Here is a 23,180-nt window from a genome sequence, read left to right on the forward strand (position 1 = left end):
GCAAGATAAATTAGAGGTCCATTGAACAATGTAGTGCCTATAGTCACCAATAGTGCCTGCTTAAACATTTGATAAGAGGGTAGATCTTATGTTAATTGTTCTTATCACAAAAGGAAAACAATAACAAAAATAGAAGAGAATAGGAGAAAACTTTTGGAGTGATGGATGCGTTATGGCATAGATTGTGTGATGGTTTCGTGTGTGCATACACATCTCCAAATTCGTCATTAAGTATGTACAACTTTTTCTATGTCAATCTCATCTCAATAAAGTAGCCTTGAAAATTACTTACAAAATAATGCCCTTTGCACCAATGTGGATGCCACTGGAGGCTATTATCCTAAGCAAATTAACATAGGAACAGAAAGCCAAATACTACATATTCTTACTTTTAAGTGGGAGCTAAACACTGGATACTCATGGACATAAAGTTAGCAACAATAGATACTGGGGACTCCTAGAGTGGGGAGGGAAGGAAAAGGGAAATGATTGAAAAACTTCTGGGTACTAGGCTCACTATCTGGGTAATGGGATCAATTGTACGCTCAACCTCAGCATCACGTGATATGCCCATATAAGAAACATCATGTGTAACCCCAAATCTAAAATAAAAAAATAAAAGTTGAAATTATTAAAAAAGCAAAAAAAAAAAAAAAAAAGGTACTTAATACATTGTTGCTGATAATTCTTGAATTTAGTTGAGTGGTACCGCTGCTACAACTCCGTACCATCAGCAAACTCTATATAGCATTATCTTATGCATTTTATTTTTTTTACATTTGCACCAAACTATACACATTACAAAGGTACAGTGTTTAGAGTATGGTTATGAGTTTGGGGGAAAAGTCTGTTTTTTAAAATAAAAGAAGTAATATATCATTTTTAAAAAGGCATGCCTCTCAACATTCTCTTGGATGCAAATGTGTCTCGGAACATCTAGAAGAAAATATTAGCACCTTCACCTTTATTTGAGGGAAGTAAGTGCAACAAGCATCAAGCACCTGAACACCATTTAAACTGTGACATGTAGACCATGCGTGACGGTTCATGCCTGTAATCCCAGCACTTTGAGAGGCTGAGGCGGGTGGATCACCTGAGGTCAGGAGTTTGAGACCACCCTGGCCAACATAGTGAACCCCCATCTCTACTAAAAATACAAAAACTAGCCAGGCATAGTGGTGCATGCCTGTAATGCCAGCTACTTGGGAGGCGGAGTCAGGAGAATCACTTGAACCTGGGAGGCAGAGGTTGCAGTGAGCTGAGATTGTGCCACTGCACTCCAGCCTGGGCAATAGAATGAGCAAGACTCTGTCTCAAAGGAAACAAAAACAAAAACAAACAAAACTGTGACATGCACCAGAAGTCATGACGCTCTCATCCATTTTCCTTTGTAATTAAGGTGCTTTCGGTATCATAATTGAAAGTTAAGGCTTTTTCATTGACAGCGTCAGATATGGAGGGAATGAAGATTAAAGAAACATACTCACCGATAGGATCTGGTCTCCTCTCTGGAGCTCCCCACTTAGGTCTGCTGGTCCACCAGCCAGAATGAAGGATACAAAAATACCTTCTCCATCTTCCCCACCGACAATGTTGAAGCCCAGGCCAGTGGAGCCTTTGTGCAGGACCACCTTGCGAGGCTCTCTGCAGAAAGAAATAGAGAACACAGCTCAGAGGCTGATCCATTTAAGATTTAGGTTGCTTTTACTTTCATATGATATCAGCGATTCACTACCTATAAAATTGTTTCTCGAACTAAGATAACATTTGCACATCAAGAAAGAGGCTAATATCAGGACAGATATTTGAGTTCACCACTGTAACAACTACCAAAATACCATGCAAAAATCATTCCATCATTCTAAAAAAATTTCTTAAACTACCTTTACTTCTACTTTTCTTTTGTCTAAAACACCTGTTTTTGTATTGAACAACACAATAGTACTCAGTATGACGGATGTACACAAAAGGAGGGAGGGATTTTTGGGAACAAGAGACTAGGTTGAATGCCCAGATAATGAAAGATCTTATATGCCAGGTTGTGGGTTTGTGGTTTGTTTGATTGTTAATTAAAATTTACTGTGTAGGCCATGGGGACTCATTGGAAGATTCTGAGACATTAAGAATACTTAAATTCATTTTAGGAAAATTAACAGATGGTCCTATGGAGGACTGACGGAGAGGAAAGCACAGATATGATGGGAGGTGGGAAAACCATTTAGGATGTTGTCTAGTAATCCAGCTGCGAGGAAGTCACAGCCCGAACAAGGGTGACAGCAATGAGAATTTTAAAAAGGGCAACACGAGAGAGGAAATTTGAAGGGAGAAGCAGTAGGTCCAGAGATGACTCAGACACTGGAAAAAGAGGAGAGAGAGCATCTAAGTAACTAGCAAAAGGAGAGATGAGTGGAATCCAGGGTCATGAGAATGCGTATGATTTTGACATACTCAATTCCAGGAAATAGTGGGATATCCAGGTGGAGACGTTTTGAAGCAGCTGGAGGCAAAGAATAGGAATTTGGGTCTTCAGAGAGGACTATAAATACAGATTTGAGGATCATCAACAAAAAGGTCAGAGATCAAATCTTGAGCCAATAGTTCGCTGAGTTTGTGTAGAGGTCAGAATAATATGGAATTATAGAATGTAAAAAGTCTTAAAAGGCATTTAGTTCAATTTTCTATATCAGTAGCTTTAGAAAGTGTTTTGCAAGCCTTAGGTTTACCAAGTTGTCATTTGTATCACGCACCCTCCTCTCCCAAACATCTCAGTTCATCTTCTGTTTTCCAGCTCTTAATGATGTAAGAACGAGAAAGAGCCATCCAATATATTTTATACTAATGACTATACAAATAATTTGTTACTTGCTATCACATTTCCATGCATAAAATGATGCATTATGTATATATGCCTTATTATGAGGAAGAGTGTAAAGTGCACATCATAACTTGAACTGTAAGTAATAAATTATGTAACAATGCATTAAGTTAGAGGTAAAGTGACATATAGTTAACTCATTTCATTCTACAAATACTTTGTCAACACCTACTGTGCCAGGAGGGCGTTTCAGGTGCTCAGAATGTTTGCAAACAAAACAAATATCCCTGTGCTTGTAGGCTTACAATCTAATGAAGGTAGACTAATAAATGATAGATGCAATAAATAAATCAATTATATAGTATGTTATAAGGCAATAAGTATTTTGGAGAGAAAAACGGCAGAACAGCATAGGAGGGATAGGTTGTGGCGAGGAGGGCCTGGACAGGATGCATTGAGAAGGTGACCTTTTAGAAAAAATTGAAGAGGTGAGGAAACTGGTCATGTCACTATAAAAAGAAAGAACATTCTGGCCAGAAGAAAGGAATAGACAAACAGAGATCCTAATATAGAAGGGTGCCTGGTATTGTCAAAGAACTAGGAGGCCATTGTGGCTAAACTGAGCAAATGAGGAAAGAAGAATGGTAAACAATGAAGTCACTGTATTAGTTTTCTATTGCTGAGTAATAAGTTACCACAAATCTAGCAGGTTAAAACCACACGCATTGTTCTCTTTCAGTTCTGTAGGTCAGAAGTCTGGGTGGACTTGACTGTATTGTCTACCTATGCTGAAGTCAAGGTGTCAGCCAGGCTGAGCTTTATTGCAAATTTCTGTGGAAAAACCTGCTTCCAGATGTATGTAGGTTGCTGGCAGAATTCAGTTTTTTTGTGGTTGTAGGATTGTATTAGTCAGGGTTCTTCAGAGAAAGTCAACATGAGATTGCATACACATACACACATACATACATCCATCTATATTATATACACATACATAATAAGGAATTGGCTTAGGTACTTATGGAGTCTGATAAGGCCTCAAGATTTGTGGCTGACAAATTGGAGACCCAGGAGAGCCAGTGATATATATTAAGTAGTTGCAGGCTGAGGCTAAGCCCGAAGGCAGATGAAGACTGATGTCCCAGCTTGAAGATAGCCAGGAAGAAGAAGCAAATTCACCCTTTCATTGCTTTTTTATTCTATTCAGGCCTTCAGTGGATTAGATGAGGATCACACACTTTGGGGAAAACAATCTGCTTTACCCAGTCTATTGATTTGCATGTTCATCTCATCCAGAAACACCCTCACAGACTTACCGAGGAAAACGTTTAACCAAATAGCTGGACACTCAGTGACTCAGTCAAGCTGACACATGAAATTAACCATCATAAGGAATAAGGTACCCATTTCCTTGCTGGCCATCAACTGGGGCCTCTCTCAGCTCCTATAAACCATCCATATTCCTCATCCCATGGCCCTCTCTATCTTCAAGCAAGTAATGGCACATTGGCACATTGAATCCTCTTAAGATTTGGAAGCTCTGACTTCCTCTTCTCCAACTAGTTGAATAACTCTTTGCTTTTTAGGGGTTTATGTGATTAGGCCAGGCCTACCCAGATAATGTTCCTATCTTAACTGATTAGTAACCTTAACTGCATTTGCAAAATCCCTTTTCTTTTTCTTTTCTTTTTTTTTTTTTTTTGAGACGGAGTCTCACGCTGTCACCCAGGCTGAAGTGCAGTGGCACAATCTCGGCTCACTGCAAGCTCCGCTTCCCGGGTTCATGCCATTCTCCTGCCTCAGTCTCCAAAGTAGCTGGGACTATAGGCACCAGCCACCATGCCCGCCTAATTTTTTTTTTTTTTTTTGTAAAGATGGGGTTTTACTGTGTTAGCCAGGATGGTCTCGATCTCCTGACCTCATGATCCGCCCGCCTCGGCCTCCCAAAGTGCTGGGATTGCAGGCTTGAACCACGGCGCCCTGCCGCATAATCCCTTTTTCTTATGTAAGAACTTAATTGTGGGAATAACACTAGGAGGTAGATATCACGAGTCCCTCTTAGAACTTTGCCTACCACTGTCAGAGAGACCATAGTGCATTAATCCTGTAGGGCCTTGTAGATCATTTTAAAAGCTTTGACTTTTACTCTGAGAGAAATGGGAAGCCTGTGAGAAAAATGACTTGACCTGACTTACATTTGTAAATGATTCCCTTGATGTAAAACAGACTCCTCTTGCAGCTGGGTGGGCATGGGAGTTCAGCTCCCCCTTGATCACAGAAACAGCAGGGAGGGAAACACAGAGCATTCCCCTCATTCTACCTCACTGCCATTAGGTGGGAGTAGAAGTTCAGCTCCCCGCTTGGATCCACTAACACCAATCGGGGAGAGAAGATGGGGTGCTGACTAGCACTGCCTTGAACCATCTTATTCTGCCTCCTTACCTCTGCATGGGGGCAGAAGTTTAGATCCCCACAGGGCCCTGCTGATGTTACCCTAGTAGGCAGAGTGGTTTTCCAACTAGTACTGATTTCCTCTTTCTCCTTCTACTTCATTGCCACTGTGCAGGGGTAGAAGTTAAGCTTCTTGCTGGTCCCCATCTATATTAGGAGTAGGGGAATGGAATGCCAGCTAATGCCACCTCATTCCAGCCTGTTGCTGCTGGATAAGGGTACGAGTTCAGCTCCCCACTAGAAAGTGGAGAATCGACTAGCACCACCTCATACTCCCTTGTTCTGCCTATTTGCTGCCCAGATGGGGATGGAAATTCAGTTCTTGTTCTGTCTACCAACAACAGACTAGTGGAGGAAGTGGAAGGCCATCTTAGAGTTGCCTCTCCTGACTGCCCCTGGTGGAGCCAGAAATCTAGCTCTCTACACAGCACTACTGACACTGCAGGGTTGAGGGGACAGTTTTTTCTTTGGTGTTTGGCTAGAGTAGGTCAGTATTATCAAAAGTTTTCCTGTTCTGTTAGTCTACCTGTTTTTCCCAGTCATTTATCTATAGGGAGCAGGTTTCACTTGGGGCTGTTTTTGTCTGTACTTAGTGGCAGTTCCAGGCTGCAGTTTCTCCAGTGCTCCGTACAAATACATAGCAAACAAAAGAAAAAAAGAAGAAAGAAACAGTCCTGGGAACTCACTACAGTATCCTTCCTTTCCTAGACAGTCTGTTGCCTCCCTTCCAACTCTAAAGTCTTCCTACATTAGTGTTTTTCTACTCAAGGTTTTTTGTTTTGTTTTGCTTTTTAAATAAGAGGGTGGATTAGAGAGAAATGGGGATACATTTTAAAGGTAGAGGCCAACAGAATTTTGATGAAAAGGTTATTGACAAAATCTCCCCCTTGCTTGAGAATAAACACATGTATAGACATTCTTAGTGGGTCCAACAACACTGGAGCTCTATATGGTACATACAGATGGAGGGAAGAGAGTGACTAGGACTCTGACATTTGTCCCTGTGCTAGATATTGTGCTTGATGCTTTATGTGAATCATTTGATTTATTCCTCAAAAAAATGAAAGGTATACTGATTTTGCAACTACTTTGAAACAGACACTGAAAGCAAAATAGACTGATGATTGGATAGATGGGCAGGCATGTGATAAAGCAAGTAAAGGAAAATGTTAATAGAATCTAGGTGGCAAGTACATGGATGTTCATTGTAAAATTTTTAAACTTTTCCTTATGTTTGAAAGATTTTTATAATAAAATTATGAGTAAAAGAAATAATCTGATGAAGAAATCATTAGGGCAAATTTTTAGATTAGTGAAATGAGACTACTTGCCTAAGCTTTTAACTGAGTTTAGTAAATATCAAAGGCAGGATTAAGGACATAGATTTTCTGTCTCACAATCCCAAAATCTAGAATATGGTATATACCAGAGATTGCAAACCAGCAAGTCAAAGGCTGAATTTGACTGACAATATTTACAAATGTTTGAATTAGTTGCCCAAGTTTAAAATTAGGAAAATTTGCATAAAATATGAATTTGTGGCTTCAAGTGAAAAAAGTCTGACATTCCATCAACACTAGCTCCCAGTTTTGTTGTGAGGTAACACTTGGTTTAGAGAATGGGCTTCTTTAGAATGGTCATTCGTTCACCAGTTTGCTACAGTCCTAACCTCTTTCTCATGTTCCCAGACAAAAAAAAAGCTGTCATTGTACCACATTTGCATTTCTTATAAAATTAAGAGGAAAGTATTTCTTGTACTCATACTCCTATCAAAAACGGGAAAATGAAAGATTTATGGAGGGAATCATATTTTAATAAAAATGGGAGACAGTAAGATTCCTATGGAAGTAAAGATTATCCTTACATGTTTAATACTCATTGTGACTTTATGCAGGAATAATACAGCTTTCAAAGGTCATTATGAAACATCATTGCCCATCACCCATTTATGTTACCCATCTGGGGGCATTTTGTTAGTGACCCTTGCACTTTGATATACTGCTTCCTGTCTGTAAAAACAGAAAACATATAATGTTTGCATGACAGTAGATTTTATTTATTTACCTGGACCCCATTTATTTCAAACTATCAGAACAAATGTTTTAAACCAAATTATCTGGAATTTTTGCAACTCAGAAGATTTAAATGCCTTTTTTTAAAAAAGAATTTTATATTATAGTTAATTATACTTATTTTAATAGTGAAATGACAAAAAAATAAATTTGTAAAATGGAATGTAAATAAAACGTCCTAAGCACAACTTCAAAGGATTTATTTTTTCTAATTTAAATTTCTTATACTAATAACCTATTACAGCAATCTGTAGATTTTAAAGCATTTTCACATATATTTTTCCTGTTAGAGGATCAAAGCCCTTTAAAGTATTACAAGTCCTATTTTGTCAATGCTTAGGTAAATCAGCTTGTCTACATTCACACAGCCAGAAGCATCAGAGCTAATCTCTTTGCTATAAGTTAAGTGTTTCATCCATTTGATGGAGAGGGAAGTTAAACAATGAAAAGTTTGAAAGACTAAGCTAAAATTCAAGTATATTTAAAGTATAGTAGTATATATATTAACGTATCTATAAGCCACAGGAGGATTCTTAATTTAAAAAAGGGATTACGATATATTATATTACAGAATATAGTTTCCAAAACCATTGACACTCAAAGATTCACTTTAACTGCCCTTAGCTCTTATCATTGGAACCACATGGTTCAATACTTCATTCCATGCTGCCTTGCACTCTTCTCTCTCTGAATGTCATGGTATCTCCTCCAACCCCTTCATCCCCTCTAATTCAGGTTTTGACTTTTAGGATAACCTCCCCAACTTGAAGTCTCCTTGATCCTAGTTTCAATCTTCCAAATACATTCTCCTCCCTAAAATACAAATCAGATCATCCTACTACCCTGCTTAAATGTCTCCAGCCACCCTATGTTCCAACCACATCAAACTCCCTGTGCTTCCCTGAGTTCGACCTGTTGCTTCATACCTCTACGATTTGGCTCAGGCCACCTTAAAACTCAGTTCAATCATCACTTCTCTGAATCCCCAGGTACATATGATCACTTGTTCCTTGGGTCCACACTGTGTCTTCCACACATGCCTCTATTGCAGCATGTTTTACAGTGTGTCCTAATTGCTCATACATTCTTCTCAAGAAAATGTGAACACCTAGAACCCAGGCACCAGCATTTCCCCAGTAATAGTAAGATGCCCAACAGGTAGCAGGAACTCAGGAAGTAGGTATTAAATGAATGGATAAACTCCCACAGTGATTTATGTCTCCATTTCATATTATAATTAATTACGTGAATGTCTTTCCCTCTTCCTAGGTTTTAACCAGGGATGTCGAAATCTAAATTCCACAGATACAGATCACAAAACACAAATGGGCAAAGCAGGATGAGAAGGAAACATAGCAAACTGGAAGACATATTTCATCTAAAGGGGGGCTGCTGCTGTTCAACTCTGGACAATTGCTCCAAGCAGGAATGTCAAGCAATCTTGATAGATTCTCTAATTTTTAAAGATAAGCCAAGAATCTAGATATTTATATAAATTTCCCAGAATTCAAAGAAGAGAAAGGTTAAAAAACGTAAAAGCATGGTGCATGTCAAACTAAACATGTTTGTTATAGATCCAGGTATGAACTGCCAGTGTGAGACTCTGCCTTGTTAGAAGTTTGATGGTGTATTTGACATCGGCTTCATGTTTTTCACTTCCATTGTGCTCAGAATGGTACTTGACTCATGGTCATTTAATATTCCATATTTAGCCCATCTCTTTTCTTCACTTTTCAATTTCTCCCATTCTGTAATACCCTTTTATCTTACTGTTTCTCTTTTGTCTTTTTTCCTTTTATATTATACCTGCCCAAGACCCATCATCTTCATGAACCATTCTGAAACATTTTGAGGCACAGCTGCTTTTGCATGCATACTGCCGAGGCTAATGACTCTGGGTCTGAATAATGTAATGGCCCACATTTCTATGAACTGTTTTGTGTGTGAGGGCATTGTGGCCCCCAGTGAGATCATAATCTCCTGGAAATAAGGTATCATGGTTTACATTTCTAGGTATCCCTAATACACATAGAAGAGCATTCAGTCAACACTTGATGATTGAATAAATAAACACAATTTATAAATAACTCAAACACTTTTTATACTGAAATGATTTGGGGACTCTGATTTTCTATGTTATTCATCATCCAGAATTCATATTGCCAAGGGCTCTGTTACTAATCATTATTATACATCATTATACACTGACAGTGGAACAAAATTCTCTCTCTTATTTCTCATTCTGAAATTAGCTCAGGGATTGTAATCTTCTGAAAATTTTCCCTGATACTCTCCTTAATCTGTCTACTGTAGGCTGGGTTAGGTGCCTCCCCTAGCAATCTTTTCATGTATCTATCATAATGCTTATTCCACTGGACTGGTTTATTTAACTCCCTTTCCAGTTAGAGTGAGCAACTTCAGGGCAGGGACTCATACAAAACAGATATGTGTTGGCATATGCTTTTTGTCTCCAGTACCTGGTACATGATAGGTGCTGTCAGCTAATTTCATATTATATTTTAAGTATGGAATGTACAGAAGACAGAATTTGGTCACTCACAATATCAGCATTTTTAAAAACAAAGTTAGATAGCCACTTAAAAATATATATCTTACCCATCCATCCAACTTCCAATAGACAATCATCTATGGAGTACCTATACTGTGTTAGGCACTGTGAATAAAAAGATTAAAGAGCCTGGGGTAGGAGGAGTCACATGTAAACAAACACTTATAGAAGCCTAGGAAGTGGACAAGTGCTATGACAGAAACATGTGAGCAATAAGCTAAAGTAGCAAAGAGTAAGGAGTGGCCAGCCTTCTTCTTAAAAGGTATTATTCTTTAATCATCATCACTTAGATGAAATGTGCTATATTCACTTTTGCAGTTTTTATTTTTCTCTTAATGTGATGTAAAAAGTCTTTATAATTATAAAACCTTTGGATGCTGAATGAATGGAGAAATGCCAGCCTGACCTGCTCCAAGCTGTGATAGATCATCAGCAGCATAATCTTGTTTAGCTGGAGTCTCAGACGGTGCTCTAAACTAGTCAGGATGTTTTCAGGAGAAAGGAGGTGCTGTGGGCTGTCTTTCTCTCTTTACACCAGATAGTTTACGAGGGTTCATGATTCAAATAGGAAAATTACGTTCGGGCATGGTGGCTCATGCCTGTAATACCAGCACTTTGGGAGGCCGAGGTGGGCGTATCATGAGGTCAAGAGATTGAGACCATCCTGGCCAACATGGTGAAACCCCATCTCTACTAAAAATACAAAAATTAGCTGGGCTTGGTAGAGTGTGCCTGTAGTAGTCCTAGCTACTCAGGAGGCTGAGGCAGGAGAATCACGTGAACCTAGGAGGCAGAGGTTGCAGTGAGCTGAGATTGTGCCACTGCACTCCAGCCTAGTGACAAAGTGAGACTCTGTCTCAAAAAAAAAAAAAAAAGGAAAATTACTACTTAAACTGAAGGCTTTCTCATGGCCATTCATGGGCTATTCCTTGAACTCTGAGCATCTGGGGGCTTGGGAAGTTACTTCAGTCAACTCCTACAACCTCCATGGTGAGAAGCTATATTGGGTAGTGGGAATTAAGGTATAAATATGCTTTCATTAATCTTTCTAAAGAACATACCTAACCATGTTTCTCTCTTGCTCAAAAGACTTCTAAGGATCTGTATACCTTTTAGGATAAGGTCTAAACTTCTACATAGGCATTCAAAGCTTTGACCTCACCTACCTCTCCACCACCCAACTTCACTGTACCCCCTTGTACTTCATGTTTCAGCCTTACAAAGTTGCTAACCACAGCTTCTCATTCCAGGTTGTTCCTCCTTGTCTTTGCCCAGGCTGTTTGCTTTGGCTAGAAGGATGCCTGCTTTTTCCTGGTATTCTCATCTATCTAAGGAAGTCCTACTTGGCCTTTAAGACTGAGGCCAGGTACCATCTCCTCTCTGCTGTCTCCTCTACCCTCACCTCCAGAAGAATTGACTTTTTTGACACCACATTGTCCTTTCACTGATCACACCACTATCACTGCCTTTACTGTCCTGAAATTAATTTATTTACCCATCCATCTATGCTGTGAATCTGTATGATCCTGAAAGACAAAGGACATTTAGGTCCTTGTTTTGTGTAATTTTGGGAACTGGTACAGGCTGAGTATATAAGAGATATACAAACAAAAATATTGTTTCATGAAAGAAAAAAAAAAAAGTGAGAGATTGGGAAAAACAATACTGAGTTCTAGTTCTAGCTCTCTTGGGATCTGTGGGAAGCCAGGATTGTCCTCTACAGGTTGGGTTCCTTGCTTGGGTAATGGAGGGAATAATGTTTGTCTCATGGGGAAGTGCTGAAATTCCGATAAGACAATGAACTAAAGGCATCTAAAAAACTGATAAATTTTAAAGAAACTTAAATATTGAGATGCTATTTCCAGTAATTTGGCAGATTAGATATTCTGAAAACCCCTTTAATTACAAAGCAGCTAAAAATTCTGAATAAAATAGTTATAAAATACTTTTAAATGCTTAGCTAAGCTTGCAAGTAAAAGAAATCTTCAGAGGCTGAAAATGAAGCAGAAATGCAAGCTCAGAAGAAAGCAAGTACTGAGAATAGCAGCAGACTGAAGAGTGATGAGCTAGTGTGTTAGTGTCTAGATTTGCTGGCTGTATGAATAGGACTGTGTGAGCGCAGTGGTGGGATTAGATCAGAGACACCTGAGCAAAATTAGGACCCTGCGAGGCTACACCCCAAACAAAAGGACAAAGTACAAAAATATTAGCACCTCAACAATGTCCAGGATAGATATCTACCCTGATTTTGGCTCATAGGAATAAAAAAAGGGCCTGGGGACCAGGCGCAGTGGCTCACGCCTGTAGTAATCCCAGTACTTTGGGAGGCCGAAGTGGGGGGATCACTAGATGCCAGAAGTTCAAGACCAGCCTGGCTAACATGGTGAAACTCCATCTCTACTGAAAAAAAAAAAAAAAAATTAGCTGGGCATGGTGGTGCATGCCTGTAATCCCAGCTACTTGGGTGGCTGAGGCATGAGAATCGCTTGAACCTGGGAGGCGGAAGTTGCAATAAGCCAAGATTGCATCACTGCACTTTAGCCTGTGCAACAGAGTGAGAGTCTGTCTCAAAAAAAAAAAAAAAAAAAAAAAAAAAAAAAAGGGGGCCTGGGGAACTAATCAAGGCATGTTTGAATGTGGAAGAAGTTGCACTTGCAAACAGAATTAATACAACTGAATACATTGGGAGAATAAAGGAGGGAGAGTCCACCTGAGTGGTAGAAGAAAGATCTTGGCAATAGGTCTCCAGCACTGTGAGGTCGAGGTGCTCTCCAGCTCCAGCTGCAGGTAGCTAACATAAATGTGCTGTCCTGGTGGTAGGGGTAACATATGAGATGGGCTCATCTGGCCATCCTAGCTCTATGACAGTAGTCATTTGGGTCACTTGGGTAGCTAATTTCCCTATCAGAGTCCAGGCTCACCAAGCCTCCGGCTCATTAAAATATAATTTCTCCTAGTGTTTTTCCTATTGGGAGCAATGTGCTAGTTAGCACATTCTGGTATCTTGAGTAGTTACATTTTGCATCATATATTAAAAACATGGTATTACAACATATAAGCTTGATTACTCCTGGATACACTGACAAAAATTGAGTTTCAGAGACTGTAAATGGAAGGCCCAGATCTAGTACCACAACAACCCAAAAAGGGTCTGTTACCCTTGGAAATCATATGGGAAGTTTACAGCTAGTCTTCCTGAATCCTTTTTCATTTCTCTATAAATCCAACTGTGTTCATGTGAACAATGTTATTAAAAAGAGGAGATCGTTGTAGGAGATCAAAAAGATTTTTTTAGTAGAATGAGAAGACATGTATTAGTAAAATTGTGAAGAGAGGAGCATACCAAAGGTGGTCACATGGAAGACAACAGAAGGCTTCAAAGCTGCTGGTTGATTACAACCGTCTTATATCTAAATGAGCTAGCTCCTCAAAAGGATGCAGTATAATATGTGCCTCATATTTAAATAGTTAATTTGGTCTGTTAGCCAAATAATCAGTCAAACAGATTATTGGGCATCATACAGATACACAAAGATAGGGGGTTTTGTTGAACTGCTATTTGAGGACACGTTATTAAAATAATAGAAAGAAATCTGTCATCATAAGGGGGGATCTATGCATTAAATATGCAATATAGACCAGACTGACTTCAGCAAAATAATAACCACACTGGTACAGAGTATATGCTAAATATACTGTGGTTGGTACTGCATGGGATAAAACAACCCTACTAGAGGAGGATGGTATGGGGTACTGTGATATGGGGAAAGACAATGGGCATTGGAGCTAGATAGATCTAGGCTTGAATCATAATCCTATCAATAAATATTTGAGTAACCTTGGTGTAGTTTCTTGATGTTTTGCTTTTTTGGCTATAAACTGTGAACAATAATATCTATTTTCTGGCATTGTGAAAGAATTGAAATAACATAAAAATACTAGAATTACACAGCAAGTTCTCAGTAAATGCTAACTCATTTCCTTTCCCTCTAGAAAGTTATGACCTTTGAAAGGTAAATAGTCACACATAAAGTAATAGATCAATATTGTAAAGCCACATATGTTAAGTACCAAGTGACTATTGTGGATGAAAGATCTCTGTGTTAAAGAATAAATATTAAGTCATATAGAATGTACAATCTGAACTAGACCTTGACAGATGGGTAGAAATTAGGAAAGCAGAAAGGAAAGTAGAGGGTATTTCAGTACATAGCATAAGCCTAGGGTCAGAGCAGAGATATGCAAGATGTATTTGGAAAACAGGGAGTATCCCAGTTTGAATAATGTGCAGGATTGGCCTCAAGGAAAAGTAGAAGGCTGAGTCAGACTGGGAAGGAACATGGATGCCAACCTAAGGAAGTCAGACTTTATACTTGGATAATGTGAAAGCACTGAATGTTTGTGCACCCAGGGGAGACTTTGTGAATGCAGTAACTTCTATTTGTAAGCCTTAAGTGTTTATGTTACATTGTTCTGTTTCTACAACCCAAGATTGCCTGCAATGAGGTTAATTAATAATTCTAAAGGTCTCTAAAGACACTTCTGCTGCAGAGTGAGGGGCTTTGATTGAGGCTGTAATGGAAGGTCTTGGATTTAACTGCTAAGATCTGAGTTCTTTTTTTTTTTTTTTTTTTTTTTGATACGGAGTTTTGCTCTTGTTGGCCAGGCTGGAGTGCAATGGCACGATCTCAGCTCACCGCAACCTCCACCTCCCAGGTTCAAGCGAATCTCCTGCCTCACCCTCCCTAGTAGCTGGGATTACAGGCATGTGCCACCATGGTCGGCTAATTTTTATATTTTTTTTAGTAGAGACAAGGTTTCTCCATGTTGGTCAGGCTGGTGTCGAACTCCCGACCTCAGGTGATCCGCCCGCCTCGGCCTCCCAAAGTGCTGGGATTACAGGCATGAGCCACCATGCCCGGCTTGTCTGAGTTCTTTGTAAAACTCTCTCTTCCTTCTCTTCTCTGGAGTAAATCTTAGAATTAGGTACACATCTGAGACTACATATAACATCCTTGGTAAATGGAATCAAACAGATAAATTAAAAAATTTTCTTCTCGCAACATAAATTAACTATAGATCAATTAGTTTGATTTTAAAATATTTGGAGTACTTTCTTATCCACATATCAAACATGATAATCTAATAACCAAGTTTCACCTCAATTTGTTTTTGTCTAAATTTCTTGAGAAAATAAAGAACCAATTTTATGTTGCTCTACATACGTTCTCACTTTTCATAAGCATACCTTCTAATCATTATTTTATCTCCAAAGCACACACACAAAAAGGATTATCCCTCTTTTTCTTTTATTTCATAACGTTTTCATTGCCAACTTATTTTAAGTTATATGTACTATCCATAATGACAATAATTTGCTTTTGCTCCTTGTTGCATTTTGAATTTTTAAAGATAAGTTAATTATAAAAGGAATATTTTTTGATAATTATAACAGGAATAATTTTAGCAATCTTGTTAAACTAAATAAAAGTAGAAAAGTAAATATCTATTGTATAGAGTTATTTTTCATAGTTGTGTCATTTGTTCTCAAGCTCTCATGACTGGTGAAATAATGTCTGAAACTATTACGAAGCTGGGGCATTAGCAAAACTAATATTCAAAAATAGGATTAGAAGAAAAAACTCTGCCTATTCTTCCTAAAGGCAAAGTACATTTTATGAATGATTTTTTAAAATGTCTTTTGAGTTGGAACATTATGGTATTATGAAACTCCAATTAATTATCAAATGTTCAAACCCTCTACAATTAGTGTGATATGGGGAAAATGGCTTAAAGTGAAATAATTGGGTTCAAGTATTTCATGTTTTCTCTTAACTCTGATATGGATACATCCATATAACTGTAGAAAAAACTTTAGGCTGAGGCCTGTTTTCTAGTCCTGACTCCAATATTAACCCTTGAGTGTCCTTGAAAACAGCCTCTCTGAACTAGTTTCCATATTGTATAACTAGAGGAGGGGTGAGAAAGGCAAACCAGAATTGCCATGATCCCTTCCAGCTCCAGCATTACACATGCTTGCTTAATGAAAATCAGAAGTGGGGCATTCCCATTTCTAAAACCACAATTCCACTTGATGATTTGATAAATGTTTAGTACTCACCTTCAAGAAAGTGGAGAGAACGGAAACAGCTCTATTGTTAGGTCCTCTCTAACTTGGCCTCTCTTCAGCTTTTGACACTATAAACGTTCCTCTCTCTGTTTCCCTAATTGAAATTTTGGGAAATGTTCTATGTATCTGTTTGCCCAATATTGTAGTTACCAGTCGTATGTGTTAGTAAGCACTTGAAGTGTGGCTGGTGTGACTGAGACACTGAATTCTCCTCTTTTTCCTTTCCTCTAGCTCTTTCTCGGAGGGCTCCTTTGTCTCTCTAGGTCTCAGTTTAAACTGTGCTCTGTGACCACTCCATCTAAACTAGTCCCCCACTCCTTTTTTTTCTTTTTTAAAATCATGGCCTCTTGTAAGGATACTTATCTTACAGTAAATTAATTGTGTTTGTTTGTTTGCTTGTTGCCCATCTCCCACTATAACGCAATCTCTATGAGAACTACAACCCCCTTGGGCCTCTAGCATCTAGTCTAGTCCCTGGTACAGATTAGGGCCTTGATATTTTTTAAATAAATTAATAAATAGGTGGTTTTATCCTTTTCTATACTGATAATCCACTAATTCATATCTGTGGCCTGGATCAGTCTTCTCTACTCCACATTTCTATTCAATTCCTCCAGAATGAAATCATTATTTTCTCCCTGAATCTTTTTTTCTCCCTTTTGTTCCTTATCTGGGTTAATGGTGTCTGTCCAATCTTACAAATCAGAAACTTCTGCATTTTCTTCTCTACTGCTCATCTGGTACTTCCAATCATCCAACAAATGCAGTCATCTTTAACTCAGAAATGCCTCTCACATCATATTAGTATTGTTGCCTTAGTTCAGGCCCATGACATCTCTGCCAGGGATCCCTAACTAGGATTCTCCTTACAATATGAAATAACTGTTAATTTGTGCTCCATGGACTTTTTCAATCTCAACTTTCAATACTTTCCTTCTGGCACTATACCTATCAATTATGCATAAATTCCTCTGTGGCCCTCATGGCCAGACTCCCCTGTGCCATTTGTGTGTTCTTCCTCTGTCTGGAATGCCCATCCTCAGATGAGCCAGTTTATCCTTCAACAATTCCACAGGCACATTTAGCTATCTCCTGGGTGGTGTTCCCAGAGCATTTTACTTGGGGCATTATAGTACTATCACTTAAAAATAGATACAGATATATGTATCTCTCCTCCACTAACTGGGAATTCTTTATGCACAAGAAATATATTTATTCAATTTTCTGAAAAATGATTTAGTCCTCTGCAGTAATTACCTGGCTTTGCCTTTGGTTCCAGACACACATCTAAGTCTAAAACCGAGATTTGCCATTTATTAGCTACAAGACCTTGGTCAATTTACTTCATCGTGTTGAACCTCAGTTTTTTTTTTTTTTTTTTTTTTTTTTCTTTTTTGTGTTTTTTTTTTGAGACGGAGTCTCGCTCTGTCACCCAGGCTGGAGTGCAGTGACACGATCTCAGCTCACTGCAAGCTCCGCCTCCCGGATTTATGCCATTCTCCTGCCTCAGCCTCCCGAGTAGCTGGGACTACAGGCGCCCGCCACCTGGCCTGGCTAGTTTCTTGTATTTTTTAGTGGAGACGGGGTTTCACTGTGTTAGTCAGGATGGTCTCCATCTCCTGACCTCGTGATCCACCCGTCTCGGCCTCCCAAAGTGCTGGGATTACAGGCTTGAACCACCGCGCCTGGCCTGAAGCTCAGTTTTTATATCCCAAAATGAGAATAATGGTGGTGCTTACATTGTGGTTTTTGTGAGGATTAAATGGGATAATAAATGGAAATGTCTGGACTATATTAATAAATAACATGTTGGAAGCTCTTAATAGTCATTCAAATATTTATCAAGCACACGCCATTTGCCAAGTATTGTGTTATAGATGAAGATTATTATGACTGACTTGGCCCTCATAGAATTTCAAATCTAGTGGAAGAAATAAGACATAAATATAGAGAGATAGATATTTAAAACAAAATATAAATAATAAAAGAGATACATACAAAGTGCTGTGAGGGCCTGGGATAGAGAGAAATAATTTCTGGATGGAGGGGTGTCTATGGAAGGTTTGCTGAAGGAGATCACACTTAAATTACACAGGAAAACATAGCCAGAATTATTTGCTTTGTGAATTACTTCTCTCAGCATAGCAAGTACTTTGCAAGGGCAGATGCAGGTTTTTTATGGTCTGGAAGTTTTATAATCTGGAGCTCCCTTTTTTTAAAATTTTATTTTATTTTTTAAAAAGCATAAAATACTACATTTGTAACATGAATTTCTTATTTACCCAGAATGCTAGTGCCTGAGATCTCAAATGTGCTTACTGTATATGAACCCTCGTTCCCCCGGCCTTTGTGTCTCCAGTACCCAGCAAAGTGTCTAACACAAGGTACAAGAGCTTGAAGAGGTCCATGTAATTGAAGGGCCTAGAGTTTCAAGGTAAATACACTTCTGTTGCTGTGCTTGGTGCTGGAAATATAACTATAAATACAACTTAGTTCCTGACTTCATGGGCTCTCATCCTAGGGGGACTGGGAAGGAAGTAAGTAAAAATAACCAATTATAATAACATTCATTCATCCATAACATTTGGGATAAGTTTTTTTTTTTTTCCTTGAGACGGAGTCTCGCTTTGTCGCCCAGGCTGGAGTGCAGTGGCACGATCCTGGCTCACTGCAACCTACGCCTCCCGGGTTCAAGCGATTCTCCTGCCTCAGTCTCCCAAGTAGCTGGGATTATAGGCACATGCCACCACTCCCAGCTAATGTTTTGTATTTTTAGTAGAGATGGGGTTTCACTGTATTAATCAGGATGGTCTTGATTTCCTGACCTCGTGATCTACCCGTCTCTGCCTCCCAAAGTGCTGGGATTACAGGCATGAGCCACCGTGGCCAGCCCAGGGTAAGTTTTATAGTAGGTAGGAGAGCACTGATTTGATATAGAGAGATGGGGAATGAGATAACAATTAATGAATAAGGAAAAGTATAAATGAAGGAAGTGAGGGAAATGTGGTGTTTGATGGAAAACAAATATTTTCACTGGACTAGAATGTACCATTCTAGTAGGGGTGCAGTGGAGACATGAAGGCAGAGGCCAGATCAGGAGGAGGTTCTTAGACAGGGCAAACAGAGATTCAATTCTTAATACTCAGAGGAACAGAGCAGAATATTTGCATATACTTTCTTCATTCATTTAACCAAGGTTTGGCCAGCAGTTAGTGGGCTAGACCCTGGCCGAGCCTTGCACATACAAAGCTATACAAGACCTCCCTGTCCCTGAAAAGTTTACACTCTGTGTTATGTGTTGAATTGTGTCTCCAACCCTAAAGAAATTTTGAAGCCCTAACTCCCAATACCCCAGAATGTGACATGTTAGAAAAGGATTATTGTAGATGTTAGATGTTAAGAAGGGGTCACATTGGAGTAGAATGAGTCCCTTATCCAATCTGACTGGTCTCCTTATAAGAGGACAGCCAGGGCTGGGTGGGGTGGCTCACGCCTGTAATTGCAGCACTTTGGGAGTCCGAAGAGGGTGAAACACCCGAGGTCAGGAGTTTGAAACTAGCCTGGCCAACATGGTGAAACCTCTTCTCTACTAAAAATTAGCTGGGTGTGTTGGCAGGCACCTGTAATCCCAGCTACTCAGGAGGCTGAGGCAGGAGAATTGCTTGAACTCAGGAGGCAGAGGTTGCAGTGAGCCGACATGGAGCCATTGCACTCCAATTTGAGCAACAAGAGTGAAACTTGGTCTCCAAAAAAAAAAAAAAAAAAAAAAAAAAAAAAACAGCCAGTTGTGGTGACTCATGCCTATAATCCCAGCACTGTGGGAGGTCAAGGTGGGTAGATCACGAGGTCAGGAGCGCAAGACCAGCCTGGCCAAGATGGTAAAATCCCATTTCTAGTAAAAAAACAAAAATTAGCCAGGTGTGGTGGCAGGTGCCTGTAATCCCAGCTACTCAGGAGGCTGAGGCAGAGAATTGCTGAAACCCGGTATGTGGAGATTGCAGTGAGCGGAGATCATGCCACTGCACTCCAGCCTGGGTGACAGAGCAAGACTCCACCTCAAAAAAAAAAAAAAAGGCATATGAAGACAGAGATACACCAGGAGAATGCCATAAGAAGATGGAGGCCAATGTTGGAGTGGTGCAGCTGCAAACCAAGCAACACTTGAGGTTGCTGGCAAAACTCCAGAAGCTAGGATGAGGCAAGGAGAGTCTCCTACAGGTTTCAGAGGGACCAGGTCCTGCTAACACCTTGATCTTGGACTCTAGCCTCCAGAATTGAGAGACAATAAATTCTGTTGTTTTAAACACTCAGTTTGAGTAGTTTGTTACTTGACACCTAGGAAGCTAATATGCTCTGGTAGGGGCTACCTGAGTCAATGCACAAACTGACATGAACATCACCTGCCTAGGGAGGCAAAAGGAGTCACTGAGGCCGATTCAATCCCTGTGACCTGTCACTTCAGAAAATGGATTTGAAGTAAAAGGATAATCATGCTAGTGCAGTTTTGGGAGCTGTTACCAGGGGCCTGGGCAGAAAGCCTTGTATTCAAATGGCAAAGCCTTCCATAAACCTCATTAATGGAATTTCAGAAGTTTTCATGTAGTTAAGATATCTAAGAATTACTGTGGGAAAAAAAGACAAAGGACTACCATGAATGCATCATTAATTACTATTACTGAAATTCATTTTCAAAAATAATATATAAGGAAATACAAACATCTTACTAACCTTTACCTATAGTTGAACTCTTAAAAATTCTTTCCTTTAAAAGAAACATTTAACTGTTCTCTTCTCTGGGGGTATCACAGGTGTTGTCCTGTATAAATATTTCTGTTGCTTTTACCAGCTACAAGTTCTGTTTTTTTGCTAATTCCAGGGAAGGCTTTACATAACAATTAGTTCAGCCCTGATGAATTTTCTAATTCCTTCTTTTTTTTTTTTTTTTTTTTTTTTTTTGAGACGGAGTCTCGCTGTGCCGCCCAGGCTGGAGTGCAGTGGCCAGATCTCGGCTCACTGCAAGCTCCGCCTCCCAGGTTCACGCCATTCTCCTGCCTCAGCCTCCCGAGTAGCTGGGACTACAGGCGCCCGCCACCTCGCCCGGCTAGCTTTTTGTATTTTTTAGTAGAGACGGGGTTTCACTGTGTCAGCCAGGATGGTCTTGATCTCCTGACCTCGTGATCCGCCCGTCTCGGCCTCCCAAAGTGCTGGGATTACAGGCTTGAGCCACCGCGCCCGGCCCTTCTTTTCTTTATCAGGAAAAAAGAGGAAGAGCATTGCTTCCCATCCTTGCTTTTCCAATTGAGAAATTTCATTGATCTTACTGACCTACTTTCCCTTTCTACCCAGACTCCTGCCCTTAGAGCAGAGGTTAGCCGAACTCTTCTTGAACACGGCATTCTTAAAGTTGTTCATTACCTATTTCCTTTAGCCACAGTAAAATCCAAAAGCCAACTTTGGACACTGATAAGAATGGGAAGTGATTTTTAGAAGAATCATCAAAATGTTTTCCCATAAACAAATATGTATAGCCTTGTCTCCTGACACACCCTCAAAAATACTCTAAATTCCAATCACATAAAATCTCCTTTATTTTCTCTGAATTCCTAGCTTTTCTTTAAATGGACTCTTTCCCTCATCTTGGTCTTTCCATGTATAGGTCTTTCTGCCCGCAGTTGGCTTCTTCTCTTTTATATACCTAGGAACCTTTCCCTCATTCCTCATGAATGGTTGAACAACATTTGCTCTCTTTAGTTCTCCCTAACACTAGCCCCTCTAGGATTCTATGGTACCAAATTCATATGGTGATTATCTTAATTATCATACTCTATCTTTTTATCCATTTAACAAGTATCCATTGAGGGCCTACTATACTCCTGGAGGGCTCCACTGTGGCTAGGATTATTACCATAAAGCAGACGGTTTCTGCTCCCAAGAAGTTCACAACATAGAGAACTTTTATTAGAAGAGTAAACTGGCAATTATAAGCCAGAATACTAAACGTATAATCTTGTACAATAATAATTTATTTGCATACTTGCTTTTCCCACTTGACTCTGAGATTCTAGAGTATTTTATTTACTTTGTAAGTTAGTGTCTGATATCTAAAAAATATCTACCAACATCCATTGAAAATAAAAACTTTCAGTAAACTAGGAATAGGGGAACTCCTCAACTTATTAAAGAATATCTACAAAATCCCTACAATTAATATCATGCCTAATGATAAAAAAACAAAACAAAACAAAACAACAACAACAAAAAAACTTGAAGCTTTCCCACTAAGATCAGAAACAAGGCAAGGATGTTTCCTTTCACCACTGCCTTTCAACATCATACTGCAAGTTCTAGCTAATACAATCAGACAAGAAAAGGAAATTAAAAGTGTACATATTAGGAAGGAAAAAATAAAACTGTCTTTGTTCATAGATAACACAATACTCTTTGTATAAAATCCAAGATAACTGACAAAAAACTCATGGAACTAATAAGCAATTATAGTAAGGTTGTAGAATAAAAGGTTAGTACACAAAAGCCAATTAATTTCCTATATGCTAATGATGAAAAGGTAAAAACTGAAATTACATAGTGCCATTTATATTAGCACCCCCCAAAATAATATACTTAGTCATAAAGCTAACAAAATATGTGCAAGATCTATATGAAAAAAAAGTGCAAAACTCTGATGCAAGAAATCAAAGAACTAAATAAATGGAGAGATAGTCCATGTAAATGGAGAGCTAGGAATACTCAATATTGTAAACATGTTAATTCTTTCCAACTTAACTTGTAGATTTAGTGCAATCCCAATCAAAATCCCAGCAAGTTATTTTGTGAACTGATTCTAGAGTTTACGTGGAGAGGAAAAAGACCCCAAATAGCAAACAAATATTGAAATAAAAAACAAATTTGGAGGATAACACTACCTAACTTCAAAATTTTCTATAAAGTTATAGTAATCAAGACAGTATGGTATTGGTGAAAGAGGAGACAAACATGATGATAGAACAACTGGGCATCCACATGCAAAGCAGAAAAAATAGGTAGACATAGACATTATATCCTGAACAAAAATCAACTCAAAGTTTATCACAAAGCAAAATGCAAAACACAAAACTATAAACTCCTTGGAGATACTGTAGGAGAAAA

The 23,180-nt window shown here is 39.0% G+C and overlaps 2 protein-coding genes across 26 annotated transcripts in view; both read right to left on the bottom strand.

Annotated features, from left to right (window-relative positions):
- The window catches only part of CCDC90B (coiled-coil domain containing 90B), a 695,243-nt gene that overhangs the window by 573,951 nt on the left and 98,112 nt on the right, over window positions 1-23,180 (bottom strand). The gene's annotated exons all lie outside the window — the stretch shown is intronic.
- The window catches only part of DLG2 (discs large MAGUK scaffold protein 2), a 2,230,265-nt gene that overhangs the window by 378,083 nt on the left and 1,829,002 nt on the right, over window positions 1-23,180 (bottom strand). For all 25 annotated transcript variants that reach the window (XM_050755793.1, XM_050755797.1, XM_050755794.1 and 22 more), the window contains one exon: window positions 1,488-1,644. In XM_050755793.1, the coding sequence (XP_050611750.1) occupies window positions 1,488-1,644 (157 nt within the window). The remainder of the gene's footprint in view (window positions 1-1,487; window positions 1,645-23,180) is intronic.

The sequence above is a fragment of the Macaca thibetana genome, chromosome 14 (genome assembly GCF_024542745.1).
Source record: "Macaca thibetana thibetana isolate TM-01 chromosome 14, ASM2454274v1, whole genome shotgun sequence".
Lineage (NCBI taxonomy): Eukaryota > Metazoa > Chordata > Mammalia > Primates > Cercopithecidae > Macaca > Macaca thibetana.